This window comes from Apiospora kogelbergensis (genome assembly GCF_038363985.1).
Source record: "Apiospora kogelbergensis strain CBS 113332 chromosome Unknown utg000009l_segment0_segment0, whole genome shotgun sequence".
Lineage (NCBI taxonomy): Eukaryota > Fungi > Ascomycota > Sordariomycetes > Amphisphaeriales > Apiosporaceae > Apiospora > Apiospora kogelbergensis.
The window spans coordinates 2,215,101-2,234,485 of NW_027117426.1; the positions used below are offsets into that span (position 1 = coordinate 2,215,101).

The window sequence follows — 19,385 nt, forward strand, 5'->3', positions numbered from 1 at the left end:
CCCGATGAAAGCTATCGTGCCACCAATGAAGTGTCAGGTTTTATATATCTCTGTCGGAGTTGATGTGATCAAGCAACCTTTCCCCGTGCCTCTCCTTGATTGTCCAACATCCACACGCTCCCGCCAGCTTCTCCGGATGCAGAAGGTGACCCCTCCGAATATAGACGAATACTGTGTAACAGCAACTCGCCAAAGCAACCGCGCCGATGGATATGAGAGCCGGCACCATGAACTGCTGAGGGCGGAAAAATACTATCGTTAAGGAGTACGAAAGCAGCTCAAATCCGTTTTGCCAGGCCACCTCGGCGGACGAAAAGGTGCCTCTGATATCCGCCTCGACATCCTGGCGAGCAAATGAAAGATTAGTCGTTCTGCTATTGTAACATATGCGGTAGCCATGACAGGGGGTTTCTAACCTCCTGAACAATGATCTGCGTACAAAGATCAAACCCTCTCAGCCCTGTTCGGCTAAGGATTGTGCCTCCGACAAGTCCAGTTGCCGAGAGGAGAAAGTCGTCATCGCGATACGCAAGGAAGACCGTCATACCAGCGACCAGCATGGTAATCTGCATGGTACTGAACCAGAGCCCAGCTCTGACGGGGCCGACCGAAGCCATTAGCCAGGGGGCTATCCAGGTAGCCAACACCTCGAAAACAACGCTCAGAGTCCGCGCGGCACCGATCTGTGTCGAGTCGTAGCCCGAGGCGAGCAGGAAGGTGACCATCTGACCACCAAAGCTGAGAACGGTGAGGTAGAGCAGGGCGCATGCCATAGAGGGAAGGAGAGCGCGATGCCGGAAGTACACCCTGAAGTCTGCGGCGGACTTGCTCAACATGGCTTGGGCACGTCTCCAGTGGGATGATTGGGCGCAACTCTCAGCATTGCTGCCACTGACTAGCTGCTCCGGCTGGCTCGCCGGCGACTGGGTCTTTGGTATTTGAAGACCGTCGACTGCATTGTAGACTCGTGCAATGGCGAAATATTCAAGAATGATGGATGCCAAGTTCATCCCTAGATTGACCCATATTGCGAGCCCGGTTGAGATTCCCACAAGCAAGGCGACGAAAAGAGGACCAAGGAGCTTGCAGAGTAGGTCGATGCGCCGCATCTGAGCATTCAACGATCTTAGAGCGACTTCGTCGTTTCCGGCTATAACAACTACCTATGGACGGAACAACGTGAAGTCTTAGCTTAGGATGCTAGAAGGCGAGAAGTCAGGGCATTCAGCCCCTAGTATACGTGTATACGTACCCAATCCTTTTCTACTGAAATTGTGTTCAGGATGGAACACAGTTTCTCGATGCAGGCCAAAAAAGCCAGCAGGGCCAGAAAGCCTGCCTTGACCTTAGGAGATAGCGACGCGCGGATGGTAAGGAAGCCGAAGACGATGCAGGAAAGACCCACGGCAAGACGCTGACCAACAATGGAGACCCTGACCACCTGCAGTCGGTCGCCGTTGTCGATGTACTGCCCTATGGCGGGTGCAAAGAGTATGGCGGCCAGCCCTCTAGCGATCGCATAGATGGAAAGGGGCAACAGCGTGCCCGGGAAGATGGCAGCGAGATAGAGGACGGCGCCGAACTCGAAGAGCCGCGAGTTCCATGCCGATAACGCATGCGATACATACAAGGGCCGAGCGACGGAGCTTGGAGGGGCGCCTCCCTGTTGCCGCTGCCCTTCGGTCCTGCCATTGCGCGTCTCCTCATTTGCGATCAACCGTGTTTGCTCATTGGCCATGGTGTGTAAACGAGTGACTCATTATTAATAGTTGAATTGAGGATATTTTCCATTGTCGTGGGAGGGAAACCTCGGGACGATGCGAACATTGGAAGGACATGTGCCCGCAGTGGATCAAGTACTTCAATAATGTACCTCACCTGTTATAGGAGGCGCATCCTCGTAGACATGCCTTATCTGAAGCATCAAATTCCTCTAACTGCCCCCAAAATCGGCAATCGGAACCGATTCGTAAACTGATGGGTATGGCCAGTTTCCTTAAACAACCATGAACGCCTGGCCGCCTACGAGACATTCAACTAGCCTACATAATATTCACTTAGCGGGTGAAGTAACCCCCTGTCTGAAAAATACCAAGTAAACGCCGTTCTCCTCTTCATGGACCGTAATCACGGATTAACGCCATACATCCCCTTGGCTCACCAGAAGAACCTTCAGGATCCCCTTGTCAACGGACCCTCCTCCCCCGGCGGCGGTTGCTGCCGCCGCCGCCGCCGATTCCTTGAGCTCAGCCCCGCCGCCACCGACGCTACACAGCCTGGGCGTGTCCATTAGGGCCCCCGAGCTGCAGTCAGGCTCCACGAAGCGGCACCCGAACTCAAGGGGCACCTGGACGGTGTGCGTGATGCGCGTGTGGCGACACTGACCCTCCTTGGAGCAAACCCATCCACATATCATGTGCTTGCCCTTCATGCTTCTGCTGGGCTGGCCTTCTCCCCGTTTGCCGAATTAGGCTTCAGATCGTCGACAGGGTGGCCGCAGCGGTAAATAAAGGTGAGACAGATGCAGTAGTTGGCCGGGAATGGGACAGGAGACTGGTAGGTGGCCTGGAATGGGGATGCTGATCTGTTGCCGTCGAAGAAGTAATCGCCATCGCTGTCGGGGTTGGTCACGTCCAGACGGGGCGTAATAGGCGTGGGTGTCGGCGGCAGCCTGGTTGGAGAGGGCGTAGGCGAGGAGTGAGGCGCCGAGACGGAGCGCTTCAGCGACTGCTGTGCCACATCCGAGACCGTCCGGAGCAGCCGTGACGACATGTGCCGCCGGTGAGGGGGCGCGGCAGTCAACGGCGAAGGAATGTTCAGAGAATTGGTGATGTTGCCGAAGAGAGCGGTTGAGGGCGACATCGAGGCAGTGGTAGTGGGGCTACTACCTCCTCCATAGTGGTGATGAGAGCTTGAAGACAAGGGCTTCGGCGACAGGTCCTCCACGTGCTTGTGAAACTGCTGCGGGTGTCCAAATTCGACACGTACGGGACGACTGAGCCGGCCCACGAGGGTGCAGCAGGCAGGGTGGTTGGTGCAATATGTCGTCTTGATGCTAGAGAGGCAACCGTGATCATCGAATTCCAGGAGAACTTCACACATCCTGGGCAGGGGTTTTCGGTGCGAGTGAACTGCGAATGCACTGCGAGCGTGGCCTCAAGTCTTTTGCGTTCGGAGATCTCAAATTGAATGAATGTTGACTGCGTGAAAGATGTCTCAATGGGGCTGATTTGCTATGTTGGTTGGGATTTAAGAGTCAGGTCGTTTTTGCAGTTGATTTATGCAATTTTGAGCAAACACTCCGGTACGTCAAGACGGTGTTGCGTACAAGTTGATGGACGATTATCAAACGGCCTTTGTGGTAAGTGACTCGGCGAGTCGTACTTCATTCAATTGTTGGTGGACGTCAAACGAGTTATGTTATGACCCATTGAGCCCATGGATTTTTGACCCGGTTGCCACCTTCCCAACAAGGCTCATCTCGAGTTGTAAGTAACAACATATTAACATGAGGTTGAAACATTGGGTATCGCGTCTATTCTAACATGGGCGTGATGGTAAACAGGAACGGGTCTTCAAGACTCAGCTACGGAACAACCTCAAGCCAGCCTCTTCAGCAGTAACACCGCCCATCTCCTCATCCTCGGAAACTGCGTCTTCGTCCAACACATTCTCAACTTGTTGCCCGAAGAGCGTTCCAAACAGACGGTCAATGGCGGACTGCTCCCATTGCCTTCGATCTTCTGGCGCCATGAACTCTTGAAGCTTTTCATGGACGTTGAACCTCATCTTCCTTCCCTTGCTTGCCTTCGTATCGACATTCTTTTTTGGTCTTGGCCTCCTTCACAGCTGCGTACCGAAGCGTAGCCGTGGGTCCAGCGGTGGCAGTCGCATCAGCAGTACGCTGATCAACCAACTCCTTCAGGAGTAACTGGTAAAAGTCGGCATCGTCGTAGATATCCGGATCCTCGCTCACTTTCTTCGCAACCTGAGCAGGCGCACAAGAGCGCGGCGTGCGCGTGCGCTTGACAAGCCTCTCAGTGCCTTCGGGATCTTGCATCTTTTGCTCCAGCCAAGCAGTCAGGGATTGCTGGCCCTTAGATTGCTTGTTCCTGAAGCCTTGCTGGGAAGCGGGATCCATGCGCGCCTTCTTGACTTTGCTATCCCAGTTTTCAAGAACGTTCTTTCGACGAACGGCATCCTTGCCCTCCACGTCTTGCATGGTTTCCCAGATGTCTTGGCTTGAATCGCCCATTTCAATGGTGCGCTTCCGCTTCTGGCCAGCACCGGGTCGCATGTCCGTACGGAATGCATCGATGGCATTCCACAGCTTGATCGCGGCAGCCTCGGCAGCCTCGTATGGCTCGTTTTGGTCGTCAGAGGGATCCACTACCGGTAGCGTATTAGAAGCGACGATGGCCTTCTGAAGACGTATCCGAATGTTGAGGGCCGCATCGAAAGCCTTGCGTTGTTGGCGAACAGCCAAACCCTTTGCGACATCTTTTTGCAAAGAGTCCACGAGCGAGCCGGTAACGCCGCTTTGCCCCTTTGCCGCAATGTTGACAAACTGGTCCTCATCTCCAGATGGCTTCTTGGGCGCGTCCTCTGCACTGTCATCAGAATCTTCGTCGTCTTCTTGGTCATCACCATCGGTAAGATCTTCCGAATCGCCATCGTCGATGAAGTCGCCCATATCATCATCTGAGTCCTCCTCATCCTCACCGTCATCCTCCTCATCGTCTTCTCCAGACCCTTCTCCCTCCTCCGACAGCTCAGCCTCGTCATCTAGGAAATCGGCGGCGGTCGGCCTAGCTACTCTCTTTCCCTTGACTGGCATAGGCTGCGAGCTGCCACGGAATGTGTATCCCAACTTGGAGAAGTTTTCCTCGTCGGTCTCGCCAAAGGCCTCGTCGCTGTCGATTTCGGCATCTTCGCCGCCCTGTTCCTTTTGATCCCGCTCGAGGTCGGCCTCGTCCGGATCGACAAAGTCTTCGCCATCGGATTCGTCCTCTTCGGAGTCTTCTCCATTCAGAAGGTCTTCCAGTGCATCCTCGTAGCCTTCCGAGCCGGAACCATCTGACGATCCCTCCAGGGCGTCGCGACTGACGCGAGTCCCGCGGTATTCAGGGCCGAGCTTGACGTCTTGCTTACGCCGGAGCTTCGACTTGCCCACGGGTGCGTAGTGTTCGGTCCCGGCGTTCTCGTCATCGCTTGCCTCGCTATCGCTGCCCTCATTGTCCGAGGGGCCGACATCATCTTCGGGGTCGTAGTCTGTCGCAAGGTCCCATTAGCCAAGAAGCTTACACAGGACCAAATCTGTTGGCGCGCATTGACATAGAATGACTAACCTTTGGCGGGCTTTTCTTCCCAGTCTTCGAACTGCTTCGCTCTACCCTTTGTTTTCGCCATTGTCACGGTCTTGTCTTTCTCAATGGCAATTCGTTGGCTGGACCAGAAGAAAGTTGGGTTTCGCAGGTACTATCGTAGCCCCACTAACCTCTTGTACAAAATCCTCTCGAGAAATTTTGTCGGCAACAGGCGGCAGAAACTTTCATTGGGACATGCATGGCGCTAAAACTGCAGGGGTGTGTGCTGGAGTTATGGGCTTCAGTGGATCTCCAAAGTCACTGGCTACCTGAGCTTAAGCCTCAATGATGAACACACGACGGTAATCCTTGTGCCGACACAATCTCGAAGTGTACGCATCCTTTTATATCTTGATATTCTTCCGGTCGTATGGCTCTTCATTTGATTTATATGTTGTTCCATAGCCATTAGCCCAGTTTGACCCGGAAAGATGGGTTCTAAGTTCGGCGTCTCTCGCCTCTTTCACACGCTAAGAGCTCTCCAACATGAAAATCCCCTTGTAAAGCCATTGCCTGTCGCTTTTCAGTTGTTCATTGACTCATACCGAGTGTAGGGACTACCTCGTAGTGGCACAATACCGCGGATGCAAAGAGGTCTGCCAGAGCGGCGCCCCATTAAGAATGTCAAGAAAGTAGTTGCAGTGTCTTCTGCCAAGGGAGGTGTAGGCAAAAGCACAGTAGCAGGTACTGAAGCCGAAGCCCGTCGCTACGAAAACGTATTGACAAGATCAAAGCGAACCTATCGTTGGCATTCGCTCGGCAAGGCCACCGTACCGGCATACTTGATACAGATATATTCGGGCCCTCGATCCCAACCCTGTTTAACCTGTCCGAGGAGCCACGGCTGTCATCCAGTAAGCAGCAATACCTATATTATTCTGGGACGTTTAGGAAACCACGCGTCTGATCAGCTGGGCAGACAACCAACTTATTCCCCTGTCAAATTATGGAGTGAAGACCATGTCAATGGGCTACCTCGTAGGAGAGGATGCCCCCGTCGTCTGGCGCGGCCTGATGGTCATGAAAGCATTGCAGCAGCTACTGCATGAGGTCGAGTGGGGTGGCCTCGACGTACTAGTTCTCGATCTGCCGCCCGGAACAGGAGACACACAGCTGAGCGTGACTCAACAGATAGTCCTCGATGGTAAGTTCCTCCTCTATGTAGTTAACGCATACTCCGTCAGCTGGGCTAACATTTGACAGGTTCTGTGATCGTCACTACGCCTCACACACTGGCCGTGAAGGATGCAATCAAAGGCATCAACATGTTCAAGAAGGTAAACGTCCCCATCCTAGGAATGGTGCAAAACATGTCGCTATTCAACTGCCCCCACTGCCACCATGATACTGCGGTGTTCGGCTCCAATGAGAAAGTCCATAAGGTGTGCAGCGAGCATGGTATAGATGTTTTGGGTGACATCCCACTACATCAGAGCATAGGAGATGATGGGGATAGAGGCAAGCCTACAATCGTTGCTGAGCCTGACAGTGTTAGGGCAGCGGCATTCATGCAGATCGCAGACAAGATCAGCTTACAGATAGGATTGTAAAGTCTGTGTCGATAGTGTATTGTATAAATATATGGACTACAATTGGAAAATTGGCTGCTACGTGGTGCGCTGGCAGAGTCTCGGGTGTTCACTGGGCTTTAGGAAGGGATGATGCCTAGCTTCTTGAAAACGAGGCATTGCGCAAAGCCGAGACACTCCGCCTAGCGAATCGTTATAGGGCCTATTATACTGCGGTTTAGCGCGTCAACTTGACACAAACGGTGTTGAATCAGATTAACCTCTGTATCGCTATCTTCGCTGGCGTTAAAAGAATATGCCCCAATGTCCGTCTCGAGAGAAATGACCAAAAGATCCGTCTTGGCCGCAGACCACGTTAGCATCCATCGAAGAAACACGCAGGAAAAAATCAGGAAGAAGGAAGGGGAGCAAATCCTAAAACTCCATCCCACGCCAACGCCGCTCAACGCAATTATTTGGACTGCCCTTTGTACAAACAGCATATTCCTTATATGCACAGGCTACCTGCAGGCACCGTTAGTCGTTAATCCAATTCTTCATTCGCTTGGTAAATGTGGCGGCTCCTAGTGGGATCTTTGCGCATGGCTTGTCCAGAGCCAGTAAAGCCGACTGTGTGTGAACGTTAGCAGACTGTCATTGCCGAACGAGCTGTTCGCGGAGGATTTCGCCTACCTCTACCATGTACACCATCAGGTGTCCGGAACATGCTGTCCTTCTTGGTTTTGTGGCCCTTGGCAAATTTGGACTTGGAGTTGAACTCTTGCCATTTGCTCTTGCCGGCTTCAAGCTCCTTGGTAGCTTTGATCTTCTTGAATTTGGGCTTCGCATCATCGGCTGGCTTCTCAGCTGCTTCGCGATTCTTCTGGGCTAGTTCGGGGTTGATACTGGCAGCTGCAGAGATGACACCAGGGGCAGGATTCGATGGCGGGGGAGTCGCCGACGGCGCGGCAAAGGGGGTGGTACTCTGGACAGGTGTACCTTCGGCCTTGCGTTTCTGGGCGATCGGTCGGATATCCTTGGAACGTAGCTGTTCGATCGTATCGTAACTCTTGAACTTGACGATGTAAATGGGATCGGTCGATGAACCAGTGATGGACGTGATGCGCGCGGTGTAAAAACCCTTATCGCCCGAAACCCATTTTGCCGTGACAGTATCGTTGACCTTGTAGTTGACAGGACCGGCATCTACATCTTTCTCTTCGGCAGGCGCGGCCTTCTTGAATGCGGGATGGTTTTCACGCGACCATTTCTCTTGGGCGGGTGGAGGAGAGGGCGCCTTGGACGTTGGCGGAGGTGCTGCTTTCGCAGGCTTAAGTTCAGCAAGCGTCTCGTTTAGGAGGTTGAGCGCATCGTCTAACTCAGATTTCAGAGCAAGAAGCTCGGCATTGCCAGGATCGTCTTTGAGCCCTGCATTTACAAAATCGACCTAGGGAACGGGTTGGATAGTTAGTGATGGAGAACTGAGAGTCAACTAGGCTAGATGACATTGGATAGGCGGCACTGACCTGCTCTTGGTATTGCTTGATGTCATCTTGGATGCTTGCAATATCTGCCATTATAGCGTTGGCGTGGGAAGAATCTGGTTGCCGCGAAGGATGTAGAGATATTCGTAGGTCGTGTGAAGCCGGTCTGGAAGGGGTGTATGTTGGCTGGAATGGAGTCTTCGTGGTGCATTCAATTACTTCAATCGGGATTAGTAGTGGCGTTGTTGCTGGAGCTGCTAGGCACTCACTGTACTAATTGGTGGCCTTGGACGCCTCCTCGGTCCGGAAAAACGGTTAAACGAGATATCGCGATACATGCATACACACCAAATCGAGGTGTTCGTAGAACAACGGGGCGCCAAACCCCTATCTTCACAACATCACAACATCACAATATAGCTTTATCGAGCTCATCAGGCGTGTTTGACAAATGTTCCAATGATTCATGATTTGTATGTTCTCGAGTTTTTCACCATTCACCTCGAATGTTGTGAAGCGAAAGCAGGACTGTCTAACCATCAGTGAGCTTCAGGAGCTCAACTTCGGCGTCTACACCTCCCCATTTGTTGTCTCCAATTGCCTTTAAGAAGTTCGTGATCTCGACCGATGTCTTGCTATAGTCGTTTCTAAAGAACGTGAAGCTATTGTCGACCTCCTTAACCCAGTTCTGGCGAGCCTTTACAAGACTCTGGAACATGAAACAGAAGGCCGTTCCGTCCATACCCTTAGCCCAGGTTGTCCGAGCTTGCAGCCCCGTAAGGAACTCCAGCGAATCGTTGTCTGTATTCAGAATCAACAGAGCTGGTGGGGCTGAAGCATCATTGAACATAGTGGCGAGGACAGTATCGATTTCGGACTTCAACCCGGCGGTCTGGCTTGTGAGAGCTTCCTTGAGGATGGCAAGGATGACACCGTCGGTCTTCTGGTTTGTGAGAGTAGATGAAGCTCCGTAGTTCATACCCTTAGAAGGAAGGAGAAAGATGAGGCTCTCAAGAGAGGGAGAAACGGGTGAAGAAGAAGCCTGTTTGTATACATGTTGATCAATACTCTGTCTGTCATCACCGGTTGATGACTAATACTGACCATCTTGCTTTGGGTATGAACGTGAACTGTTGCTTGCTGTGTGATTTTTTATACACGTTGTTATTCAGTGCGGATACCTTAAAGCTGCAGATACGTGTATCGTGAAGCAACAGGTAGGTGATGTGGTGATGCCGGAAGAAACAGACAGGATTGTTGTGAAGGAGAAGGCGAACGTTGAAACAGTTATGCTGGAAAGGCGTGTGGGAGAGGTCGAGGCGTGTTGGTTTACAAAGCAGGGAAAACACGTACTTAAATAGTGTGAGTATTCGTTGAATGCATTCCCTGGCACTGAACGCATCGTCCCCAGTAACAAATAAGCGGAGAATGTCGCCGACTACCTTCAAAATCTGGAAGAGTCACAGCTGAGGTGCGAGACAGAAAGATCCATTAGCCAAACGGGGGCCTATAAGAAAGTACCTACCGTTCTGTTTCATGGGTAGGTACTTACCAAATCTTCGGGCCTCGATGGGAGTATTTAAAGCAATTTTCATAGGGGCGGGGACTAGACGGAAGTTGGTATAGGTATCATGTAGGAAGGAACCGGTTGTAATTATAATATATAACTTATGTTAAAGGTCATGGAAGTATTTTATCTTCTTGGGGGTTGAAGGAAAGGGAAAGGGGTCGTGTTGGGGGTGAGGGTGTATGCATTAGATGATTGTGCCGTCTCATATGACTGTCGATCGGATCTGATCACGAGGAAACGGTATTGACTTGATGAGACTTTACATTGAGGAATAGACAGTTCTCTACAGAATCTCGTCTATGGATACGTTACGTGGGTAGCAGACTCGATGTCTGTTGGCGGAGCCAATGCCTGTAAACATAACTGATATTCCTGCATCCCTCCCCCCATTCCCCCTATGTCAATCAGTTTACACAAGCACACGCACAGGTGCCTATTTACAAATTCGTATTTAATTTTCCATGACTCAAGCTATGCCAGTTTGGTATTTGTTGAACTAAATAAAATTACGTATTCACCTTTGTTAAGCTTTTATTATACTAGCAGCATCGTGGAGATTTATTCTCTATCTCACGGATTGTTACAATTAATTAGTACCTACTACATGTACAAATACCTTATGTTAGATACTTGTTCACTTGGAGTTGTTCCATGACTAAATTCAATGACAATGATATCGACCACCTCAATAAAATATTGCATACCCCTAGCTATAGCCCAACTATAATTGTTCTAGAGGACGCGCCAATTCACCGCCGATTGAAGACATGAGAGAAACAGCTGCAAGAACATCAAAATAAGCAGCCAATAGACAGAGTCATAAGGCGATTTATACGGTTATTGGAATATACTTTTCGAAATATGCTGATCTTATTGCCTTTCGAGAGAGCTGTGATGCGTTCAAGAGCTCTAAACGCACTCCATTGCATGAAAACTGGCGAGAGTCTTAAAGATATAGCATATTTAATGCATCTGTGAACATGACAACCACTCCAAACTGGTATAACTGCATCATGGTACATGCTGCAACATGAAAGTTACCTCCACTTATCACAGTCTCGGCCCAGGCTCGACGTATACAGCCTCAGCGGTCGCGACAACCACCCCATCACAGTCAATTACCGCCTCAAAAACGAGTCGCTTCGCGGGCTTCTCCTGCCGCAACTTGGTCTTGACGACGATCCGCATATGCGATAGCTTGCCCCCATCCGGGTCGACGCGGAGAGGCGCGCGGTAGCGGATATTCATGGACGCAGTGACGACGGGTGGGGGGCTTCATCACGGCCGCCCCAGGCCCTTCTGTCCCAAGTTTGATAATGAAGGCGAGGTCGAGTATGCCGGCCAGAAACGCCCCGTGGGCCGTGCCCTTGAACCCCATGACGCCTGAGCCGATGGCGAGGAACACGCTGACCTCGTCAATAGTTTGTTCATTGGCAGACTGGCTGCTGTCGGGTATCGTGGCGGCAGCCGCGAGATGCGCAATGGTCTCAGGCGTATTCAATGTCTTGAGAAAGAAGTAATCGGAAGGCCCAGTCCTCGCGTCATCGGCCGGAGTCCCGGGCGGCGTCCGTACGATAGGTAGGACCAACAGATCATCTCTGTCGAGGTATTCCGCACACCAAGGAACATGACGAAAGTATTCAAGCTCTGTGGCAACCTCTGGAATCATTGTGACAATTTAGCGTGTGCTAATAGCCAGTAGTTTTGCTTTGAAATATCGAGTATGAGATGTTTTATTCATGGTTGGTGGTTAAAGTAGCTGTGCCGCATGTCTGAGGGGAAGGGCCCAACATGTCTGCGACCAGGATCGTATTTGGCATCTCAAAAGGGCAACCCAGCCGTGGGAAATATGCGTTCGGATTATCCCATCCAATCGCGAAACCATTGAGGGTTACATCGATTTCATGCGGCCCGAAACTCAAGAGACAAGTTTAAATAGTCATCATCATTTACTTATGAAGGGGTTTGGACCAGACACCAACCCCTTTTTTAGAGGCGAGCCAATGGTGTTTTAATCCCCACAACTATATTTACTTATAAGCCGGCTGGCTCTCCATACAAAGACCTCTAGCTGGTGCCAGAGCACCCAACGAAGTTGTTTCCCTTGGCCCCAGTATGCGTGATGGCGCCGGCCTCCTCGCAATTGGTGTTGATGATGACACGATCAGCACCGGGGCTCCCTTAGTAGTACAGAACGCATGTCAGTCATGTATCACGTCATCAACCAACAGCCAACTCCCTTTTGCGACAAGAAAAACTGGCTACTCACCGCCGGTGTACAGGCCGCTGGTCTTGATGGGGAACTCTTGGTAAGGGCCCGCGACGCGGAAGTTGAAGCCCTCGTAGTTGTTGTACGTGTGCGGGTAGTTGTTGGCCTTCTTCCCGCTCTGGTAGTAGTCGCAGGCCTGCTGGGAGGCCGCGCTGACCTGGGCCGCGCTGTAGGACCGGCCGCCGCAGGTGGTGGCAGCACGCTCCTCCAACGCGGCAGGGGCTGCGGCGGCGAACGCGGCCAGCAGGGGGAAGAGAGCCAGGAGGGGGGAACTGCATCTTGACGGCTAGGCGGTACTTTGCGGGCCGCGCGGGATCTTCACTGCAGAAAGCGGGGTGATTTGACAGGTCTGCTAATTCAGGAACGAGTGGAATGCAAGGATCGGATGATGCAGAAAGTGTGAATTCTGAGGCGGGAAGGGGACTGTCCTCACACATATATATATACACACCTACATATAGTCGAGCGCTCAGTAATATAAGCAATGGGAACTTCTAGCGCGTTATTGTCATGTAGATCATTCCATCGACTTCCTCTTTGAGCACTCGGTCGGGCTCAGCTGTCAGCTCAAAACGCCAGGTACGGCCGCAGTAAGACAGAACGGGATCCATTGATATTCCACGGAGAGGCACTGCCGGGGACACGTGCGTGAGATAACGGCCATAATCCCCATGCCGTACTTTCAGGACTGCCTTGTTGATGTTGGCTTGCAAGTGGGCATATTCTTCGAGCTGCCCGAAGTGGAAGGCAACTCCTGGAAACGTGCGGATAAGGTTGGCGGGGGAAGAACGGATGAGCCCTTCAGACAGTCAGGGTCCATATGTTAAGCCGGCGCTAAGGAGACTCGGCATTGAGCTAGGAGACTCAAATAAAGTGCCTGGCCACCATTCACAACCCGCCGTCCGCTTCCAGTCTGCTCAGCCTGCTGCGACCCAATGCCTCGTAACAAATCGATGCTTCTCTACAGGACCCGATTGGTCCAACTGCTACTGCATTGACGACACTGTACAATCTCCTGTAAAACATATCCGATACTGTAGACCGGCAAAGAAAACATTCGCATTGCAGTACTCGCTGGTGCAGAGGCTCGTATGCTCTCTACCCGAAGTCGGAGAGTATCTACCCAAGAGGGCAATACCATGTGATCGTAAGATTGAGACGTGACAGCTGAGCACAGCTGAGCTTCGTTAACTGCATATCCTGTATACACGATATGTCCGCATTTCCCTTATTCATGTGTCCATATGCTTGACAGGCTGGGCAATGAGAAGAACAACGACATTGTTTCATACAACAATCATTTTAGATTTGACCCATCGAAACCCGTTGCGAAGCTGAGTTCATATCGCCCTCCCGTTGGCTTTCTCCTAAGGTCACGTAGACAACAGAGATAGATGCATAATCTTTATGTGGGGCCCAGGAAAGCCCCAAAACCACTAAATTATTCTAATCCACACCTGCTTTGTCGTCATATCGTCATGTTGTAGCAACGACCACAACCAACGAAATATAATCCAACAAGGTGTCGCGCCCGGCCACCGCCCCACGAGAGACGACTATACCACACATTGAGTAGGATCTCGAAGCTTGAAAGCAGCCTGCACCACCACAAACACCGACCGACCGATCGACCGCCGCCAGAATGCAGGGCTTCAACATGGGGCGGTACGTCCCGCCGGACCTCGAGGGCACTGCGTCGGGCAACCAGGTGAACCGCAAGCACGCATTGGGCAACCGGGCCTCGAAGTTGGCGTCTCAGGGGATCCTGACGGTGCGGTTCGAGATGCCTTTCGCCGTGTGGTGCGGGCACTGCCCTAAGCCGACCATCATCGGGCAGGGGGTGCGTTTCAACGCCGAGAAGAAGAAGGTCGGCAACTACTACAGCACGCCAATCTACAGCTTCCGCATGCGCCACGTCGAGTGCGGCGGCGCCATCGAAATCCGCACCGACCCTCGGAATACGGCGTACGAGGTGGTCGAGGGCGGCAAGCGGCGGGAGGACCGTGAGGCCGACGCAGAGGGTCAGGTGGAGATCCTGACGGAAAAGGAGCGTGAGCAGCTACGGAGTAGCGCCTTCGCAAAACTCGAGAAGACCATTGAAGACCGCGAGCAACTGACTCACGCGAAAGTACGCATCGAAGAGCTCGAGGATGCGAGCCAGCGCGCCTGGGAGGACCCATACGAGCAGAATCGGAGGCTGCGCAGGGAGTTTCGGGTCGGCCGGCACGCGCGGGAGAAAGAGGGCCGCGCGTCGGAGGATCTTCAGGACCGCATGAGCCTGGGAATCGAGCTGGTACCCGCACACGAGGATGACGCAAGGCGGGCTGCTCTGGTAGAATTTGCTGGACCGACCGCCAACGGCATGGGGGCAAGGGAGAGAGTACTATCAAAGCCGCTCTTTGGTACCAACGGTAACACCGCTGCATTACGAAACATATCGTCCTCCACCACCAGCAAGAAGCGACTAAAGTCCGAATCCACAGCGGCTCAGATGAGGGACAGTATAGTTTCCGAAATTGTTGGGAACACGCGAGCTGCCCATGACCCTTTTCTCATTTCCAATCCTTCCAGTGGCGTTGCCAGGCTATCGGGGATCAAGAGGAAGCGCATAGAAGCGAAAGGGACTGAACATCCAGGCAAGGTGCCGCGCAAGGAGGATAGCGGTGTAAAAAGACACCTACGGCGTTGGTCACGTATGATTCGGATTCCTCCTGATGGATATGGAGCCCGACTCGGTTTGCATTTGAAGATACCCAGGGGCAATGGCGTTAAGAGGCGTTCACAATAAGGTGTATAGATACGTGCGCATTGCTTAGAAACTTATGGTTTTAGCAGCGCTATTGGCTACAATAGTAGAATCGTACATTTGTTTATAACAACTTGCCGCTTATTGCATTAGAAACCTGACGGGAAAGCATGAGTTGCTTGATTCCAAAATCCATATATTCCATGGCAAACAAGCCCCTTAGCGAAAAGTCAATCTTGTGCCAAAAGAGAAAGACCCGGAAACCGGCGCATGTGAGCAGCATGGAAACCAGTCAACTTCAGTATGCAAATCCCACAAAGTACTCCATCCAGACCGGGTGCCAACTAGACTAAACGCAAAACTCCTAAGCTCCAATACGAAAGGCGACGACTGCCAACCGAGTGGTTGGGGAATTCTCAAGCAGTAGACGATTGTCTACACATCGTCCATCTGCCCGGCTGGTTCGTCGTCCTCGTCGCCGAAACTTGCCACAGATGACATATCGTCGTCATCTTCACTCTCGTTGCCGGCCTCGTCCGCGGCGTCTTTGCTGGCATACTTCTGGACGTACTCTGCCATGAGTGTTAGTTGTAAACGGGTCCGAGACGCCCAGCAGGCTAGACACATCAAAAACTAACCCCTGACTTTTGCGTCGTAACTCTTCGGCTCCCTCATAAGCAGAGCAGCGGCCTCGCCGTTCAGAGGATCGGAAGGGTTCGGGTATCGCAGGAGCTGGGGCAGGAAGACCTCGAAGATGTTGATCATATCGAACATGGGGGACCAAGTTTGGTTGATGACATCGAGACAGACCGAACCAGATCTTCTTAGGTTTTTAGTATTCTCTTTCCCTACAGGTATGTTCGACTCGGTCCAGACTTACAACTCGTCGATGTTGGGGTGGTAAATCCTGTTCACGAAACCGATGCTGGGCGACTTGTAGGGGTACTGCTCGGGGAGCTCCACGTGGATCTTCCACGAGCCGTTTTCAAAGGGAGCTGTCAACTCTCAGTATAATATTCGGCAATGAAGATTGTCGGCCACCCTGAACTAACTCTCTGTAGGTCCCTTGAACCGAACATAGAACTCCTGCCTGGTCGGGTATCAGTTACCGGTGCTCGCAATGTAGCCATTCGTTGGTCGGGAGGTAAGTCTTACACTACGAGTCCAAATGTTAGTTGGCGGGGAATACTCGGGCACGGGTAGCAAAGTAGACGACTTACTATTGTCATTGATGAGAGTCACTTCGTAGTCGCTCATGAGCCTTTGCCAGATAGGTCAGTGGGTAGAATAGACATTATGCGGATCGGAAGCGTCTCGTACATCCTGTTGAACAGTCAGTCAATTGTAGCATGCGAAGATACGGTGGTTAAGCATGGAGCATACTTCATAACCTGGAGAAACATGTCAGCAGATGGCCGAAAGGGGTTTCGTGATAGGACTTACATCAGTCTCGATACGGCGCCGTGGACTACTCATTTTGCCTGTCGTGGGTGTCGGGGACCTTTCTTGGGCGAATGTGCTACGATGGGATCGGATATCGTGGGGATGGTCGGTTGTTGGGTGGTGGTGGGACAGTAGGCGTCGATCTGTGCCGAGATGCTGGTTTGGGTGTGTTGGGTGTTGGGCAGCTGAACAGCTGAGGCGAAGGAGGGGAAGCTTTGTCGGGTCCGGAGGTAGTGCACGTAAACGGAAGAAATGGCGAATGAAAGGAGCTGATATGGTCGTTCCTTTCTTCGTCAAGGTGAATTGAAGAGAAAACGACGGGAGGAGGAGGAGGAGTCAATGATCAACTGACCTGACCCGACCCGGACCACGGCGGAGTCACCAGAGCAGGACGCATTTAGACAATGACGCCTCAACCTTACTGACCTTGGTTTGGGTCTAGGGGTCTAGAATGAAGCATCCACGTCGTTATGCGATAAGGATAAGCCCCGCCATCCTGGGAGTGGAATGTGTATGTATGTACATATACCGCTATGGGTTGGATGCAGGGTCGCCCGTCTACCGTTCATGCCGAAACGACGATCGCCCGCTTTGGTTTTGTATAACTGAATAGAGCACTTATGCGTTTAATGGTATCCTGTCTGCACCGAGGTTTCACTCTTGCACGTCAAGCTTTGCCTTTGCCCTGGTCAAGACAACGCCCGTTTCTCAGCCGCTAAATTCAACAGTACCGCCGCCCAGGGCACTCAAGATGTCTCTCGTGACTAAGTCCACCCTTTAAAGCCAACACCGTATTTGCGCTCGTTTTCAAGAGGCGACCCGTCAGCCCTACCATGCTATCTTGGAGCAGCATCTGGCGACAAAACCTCCCGGACAACGCTTACACTAGGGATATTGATAATAAAAATTGACCCGTTTACGTTTCGCCAGGTCAACTATACCAATCTTGCTCAGCTCTTTGTCGCTCATAACCGACTCGTTGCCATGCTTTTCAGTGATGGAGATGTTAAGGTACTCAATCACAATATGACATCAGCTAAAGCTGCTTGCTTTACACTGCGAACCGCGTTTCTGGAATCAAATGAGCAAAAAAGCATCGTTTCTCATTATCACCTACCAATACCAAATCGCAACCCTTGACAACTAAATGACACAGGGCTTCTGACAGGGCCCAAGCATCAGGTGTTGGTTCTTATGAGCGATGAAACACTTTGTAAAGGATTGCAGGCTGATTGGCAGCGCAATGGAAACATTGTCGATACCGTGCGCCGACATCGTGAAACGCCAAGATAGCAACGCTGAAAGGCTTGGCGTGTATCATGCGACGACACATAAAGAATCCCCAGATCCCAGATTACCAAATCCCCACGATCTTTTATATAATTAATAATCTAAGTTTCTTTCGAGCCTACTAGACATTGGACGCTCTACTTGGCATTAATCGCCTCCCTATCGAATAAAGATGCGCCTCAACACGGCGGCAGTCTTTGCCACAGCGCTCAGCGCTCTCTACACCACACCAGCCTGCGCGCAACGACAACGAATAGCCCAAACCACACCGGCCATGGTCGATGGAGCCGTACATGCGGAAGACGCGCAGAAAGGGAACAACGCCATGATTGAATCGGTTTTACCGCCAGCCAACGCCAGCAGCCTCAACGCCGCGTCGGCCAACGCCACCTTCATCCCGGGCTCTGACGTCGTGCCCACGGGCCAGCCAGCCCCAGGCACAGCGCCCAAGCCGCCCAAGAAGGCCCCCATTCCCATCACAGCGCTCTTGTACGCCGGGTCGCCGGGCCCCAAGCAATGCCGCGGCTCGCCCATGATGCGCATCCCCATCGCGCGGCCCGTCTCCAACACCACGGCGCCGCAGTGCTACAATATCCCGCGGACACCGGCCAACTGCGGCACCTTCATGGCCGAGAAGGAGGACGGCTGCGAGGCCCGCGTATTCGCCGACTGGAACTGCCAAGAGTTCGAAAATCTTGTCGTCTTTATGCCCGAGCTGCGCACTGTAGGTGGCATCATTCGCAGCGTCGAGGTGCGGTGTGGCGTCGAGGCCGTCGAGCCCGCGCCGCTGAACATGGGTGCACTGGGGGCGGCCCAGCCCAAACCCAAGCCCAAACCTGGAAGCAGATGACATGAGCTTGTAGACATAAACAAAGTACTAGACTTCGGGTGGGAACACAGCGAATTTTATGTATTTAATGAGAGGCGTCTTGTGATGGGTGGGTAGGATGGGGATAGGGGTTATAACTATACTCTACATACTGCTAGAAACTTCTTTTGCGCCTTACAATGTGACGAGTAGAGACAAAAATACAAATCCATATACTACGTTGAAGAATGTATAGCTTTAATCGGTTTCATTCTTCAATGACATGTGACTGCCTCGTAGTCACCGGCCACATTCTCTCTGCTAAGGAGCTGACATGGACGGGACACGCACCATGAAAGAGGCTTTGTAGTGTATACTAAGTTCTATGCCTCCGTTGCCTCCATTACGCGTCCCGGCTTGGGCTAGAAACTGTGCTGTGTTTATGCAATCAAATGAGGGATCGAGTTGTCAAAGGGGCCAAGGCAGAAAAGCAGCACATCCCCTGGTACAAGGGATGATATCTTGTCAAGACTATATACAAGAATGAATAAATCGAATCATTTACAGACTTGCTCTGAATACATGATGGTTTCTTATGCATTTTCTTCTTTCGGAGGAGGTCAACTGTGATTGGGACCCATTTGATAGTCACAGATCAGTCGATGAAATCATCATGATCTTGCTCCTCGACGCTCCTCAACATGTGGTGGAAGGAACTACACACCAGGCAGCACTTGTATTTACCAGAGGAACTTGTTTTTCACATTAGCAGAAGTTAAAAGAGATACTTTGTGACTGTAATTACGGTAATGTATGGTTTTACTCTTAGCATTTACATATATCCTCGAATATATACACCCATTAGTAAATAGTATCCTAGCCCCTGACTGAGGCTACCTTG

The 19,385-nt window shown here is 51.8% G+C and overlaps 12 protein-coding genes across 12 annotated transcripts; 3 read left to right on the forward strand and 9 right to left on the reverse strand.

Moving 5' to 3' along the window:
- Positions 1–374: 374 nt before the first annotated feature.
- Positions 375–1,738, reverse strand: PG998_013773 (iron transporter; the record flags this gene model as incomplete). The annotated part of the gene is made up of 2 exons (XM_066880589.1): positions 375–1,163; positions 1,253–1,738. The coding sequence occupies 2 exons, from the start codon at positions 1,736–1,738 to the stop codon at positions 375–377; spliced, it is 1,275 nt and encodes a 424-aa protein (XP_066724728.1).
- Positions 1,739–2,134: 396 nt separating this feature from the next.
- On the reverse strand, positions 2,135–2,416 carry PG998_013774 (uncharacterized protein; the record flags this gene model as incomplete). Its single annotated transcript, XM_066880590.1, has 1 exon — positions 2,135–2,416. One exon carries the CDS (start codon positions 2,414–2,416, stop codon positions 2,135–2,137), a length of 282 nt encoding a protein of 93 aa, XP_066724729.1.
- Positions 2,417–2,427: 11 nt separating this feature from the next.
- PG998_013775 (uncharacterized protein) lies at positions 2,428–3,102 on the reverse strand (the record flags this gene model as incomplete). Its single annotated transcript, XM_066880591.1, has 1 exon — positions 2,428–3,102. The coding sequence occupies one exon, from the start codon at positions 3,100–3,102 to the stop codon at positions 2,428–2,430; it is 675 nt and encodes a 224-aa protein (XP_066724730.1).
- Positions 3,103–3,582: 480 nt separating this feature from the next.
- On the reverse strand, positions 3,583–5,409 carry PG998_013776 (uncharacterized protein; the record flags this gene model as incomplete). The annotated part of the gene is made up of 3 exons (XM_066880592.1): positions 3,583–3,802; positions 3,858–5,271; positions 5,349–5,409. 3 exons carry the CDS (start codon positions 5,407–5,409, stop codon positions 3,583–3,585), a joined length of 1,695 nt encoding a protein of 564 aa, XP_066724731.1.
- Positions 5,410–6,326: 917 nt separating this feature from the next.
- PG998_013777 (uncharacterized protein) lies at positions 6,327–6,916 on the forward strand (the record flags this gene model as incomplete). The annotated part of the gene is made up of 2 exons (XM_066880593.1): positions 6,327–6,510; positions 6,570–6,916. The coding sequence occupies 2 exons, from the start codon at positions 6,327–6,329 to the stop codon at positions 6,914–6,916; spliced, it is 531 nt and encodes a 176-aa protein (XP_066724732.1).
- Positions 6,917–7,418: 502 nt separating this feature from the next.
- PG998_013778 (splicing factor spf30) lies at positions 7,419–8,451 on the reverse strand (the record flags this gene model as incomplete). The annotated part of the gene is made up of 3 exons (XM_066880594.1): positions 7,419–7,504; positions 7,568–8,321; positions 8,401–8,451. 3 exons carry the CDS (start codon positions 8,449–8,451, stop codon positions 7,419–7,421), a joined length of 891 nt encoding a protein of 296 aa, XP_066724733.1.
- Positions 8,452–8,890: 439 nt separating this feature from the next.
- Positions 8,891–9,465, reverse strand: PG998_013779 (uncharacterized protein; the record flags this gene model as incomplete). Its single annotated transcript, XM_066880595.1, has 2 exons — positions 8,891–9,400; positions 9,463–9,465. 2 exons carry the CDS (start codon positions 9,463–9,465, stop codon positions 8,891–8,893), a joined length of 513 nt encoding a protein of 170 aa, XP_066724734.1.
- Positions 9,466–11,054: 1,589 nt separating this feature from the next.
- Positions 11,055–11,597, reverse strand: PG998_013780 (uncharacterized protein; the record flags this gene model as incomplete). Its single annotated transcript, XM_066880596.1, has 1 exon — positions 11,055–11,597. The coding sequence occupies one exon, from the start codon at positions 11,595–11,597 to the stop codon at positions 11,055–11,057; it is 543 nt and encodes a 180-aa protein (XP_066724735.1).
- Positions 11,598–11,995: 398 nt separating this feature from the next.
- Positions 11,996–12,468, reverse strand: PG998_013781 (guanyl-specific ribonuclease F1; the record flags this gene model as incomplete). Its single annotated transcript, XM_066880597.1, has 2 exons — positions 11,996–12,108; positions 12,198–12,468. Coding segments are annotated over 2 exons (384 nt in total), but the record flags the coding sequence as incomplete, so codon positions are not given.
- A 1,371-nt stretch (positions 12,469–13,839) lies between these two features.
- On the forward strand, positions 13,840–14,985 carry PG998_013782 (CWC16 protein; the record flags this gene model as incomplete). Its single annotated transcript, XM_066880598.1, has 1 exon — positions 13,840–14,985. The coding sequence occupies one exon, from the start codon at positions 13,840–13,842 to the stop codon at positions 14,983–14,985; it is 1,146 nt and encodes a 381-aa protein (XP_066724737.1).
- Positions 14,986–15,378: 393 nt separating this feature from the next.
- PG998_013783 (ubiquitin-conjugating enzyme/RWD-like protein) lies at positions 15,379–16,419 on the reverse strand (the record flags this gene model as incomplete). The annotated part of the gene is made up of 8 exons (XM_066880599.1): positions 15,379–15,515; positions 15,582–15,763; positions 15,824–15,938; positions 15,996–16,029; positions 16,099–16,204; positions 16,237–16,266; positions 16,327–16,334; positions 16,387–16,419. The coding sequence occupies 8 exons, from the start codon at positions 16,417–16,419 to the stop codon at positions 15,379–15,381; spliced, it is 645 nt and encodes a 214-aa protein (XP_066724738.1).
- A 1,429-nt stretch (positions 16,420–17,848) lies between these two features.
- On the forward strand, positions 17,849–18,526 carry PG998_013784 (uncharacterized protein; the record flags this gene model as incomplete). Its single annotated transcript, XM_066880600.1, has 1 exon — positions 17,849–18,526. One exon carries the CDS (start codon positions 17,849–17,851, stop codon positions 18,524–18,526), a length of 678 nt encoding a protein of 225 aa, XP_066724739.1.
- Positions 18,527–19,385: the final 859 nt, after the last annotated feature.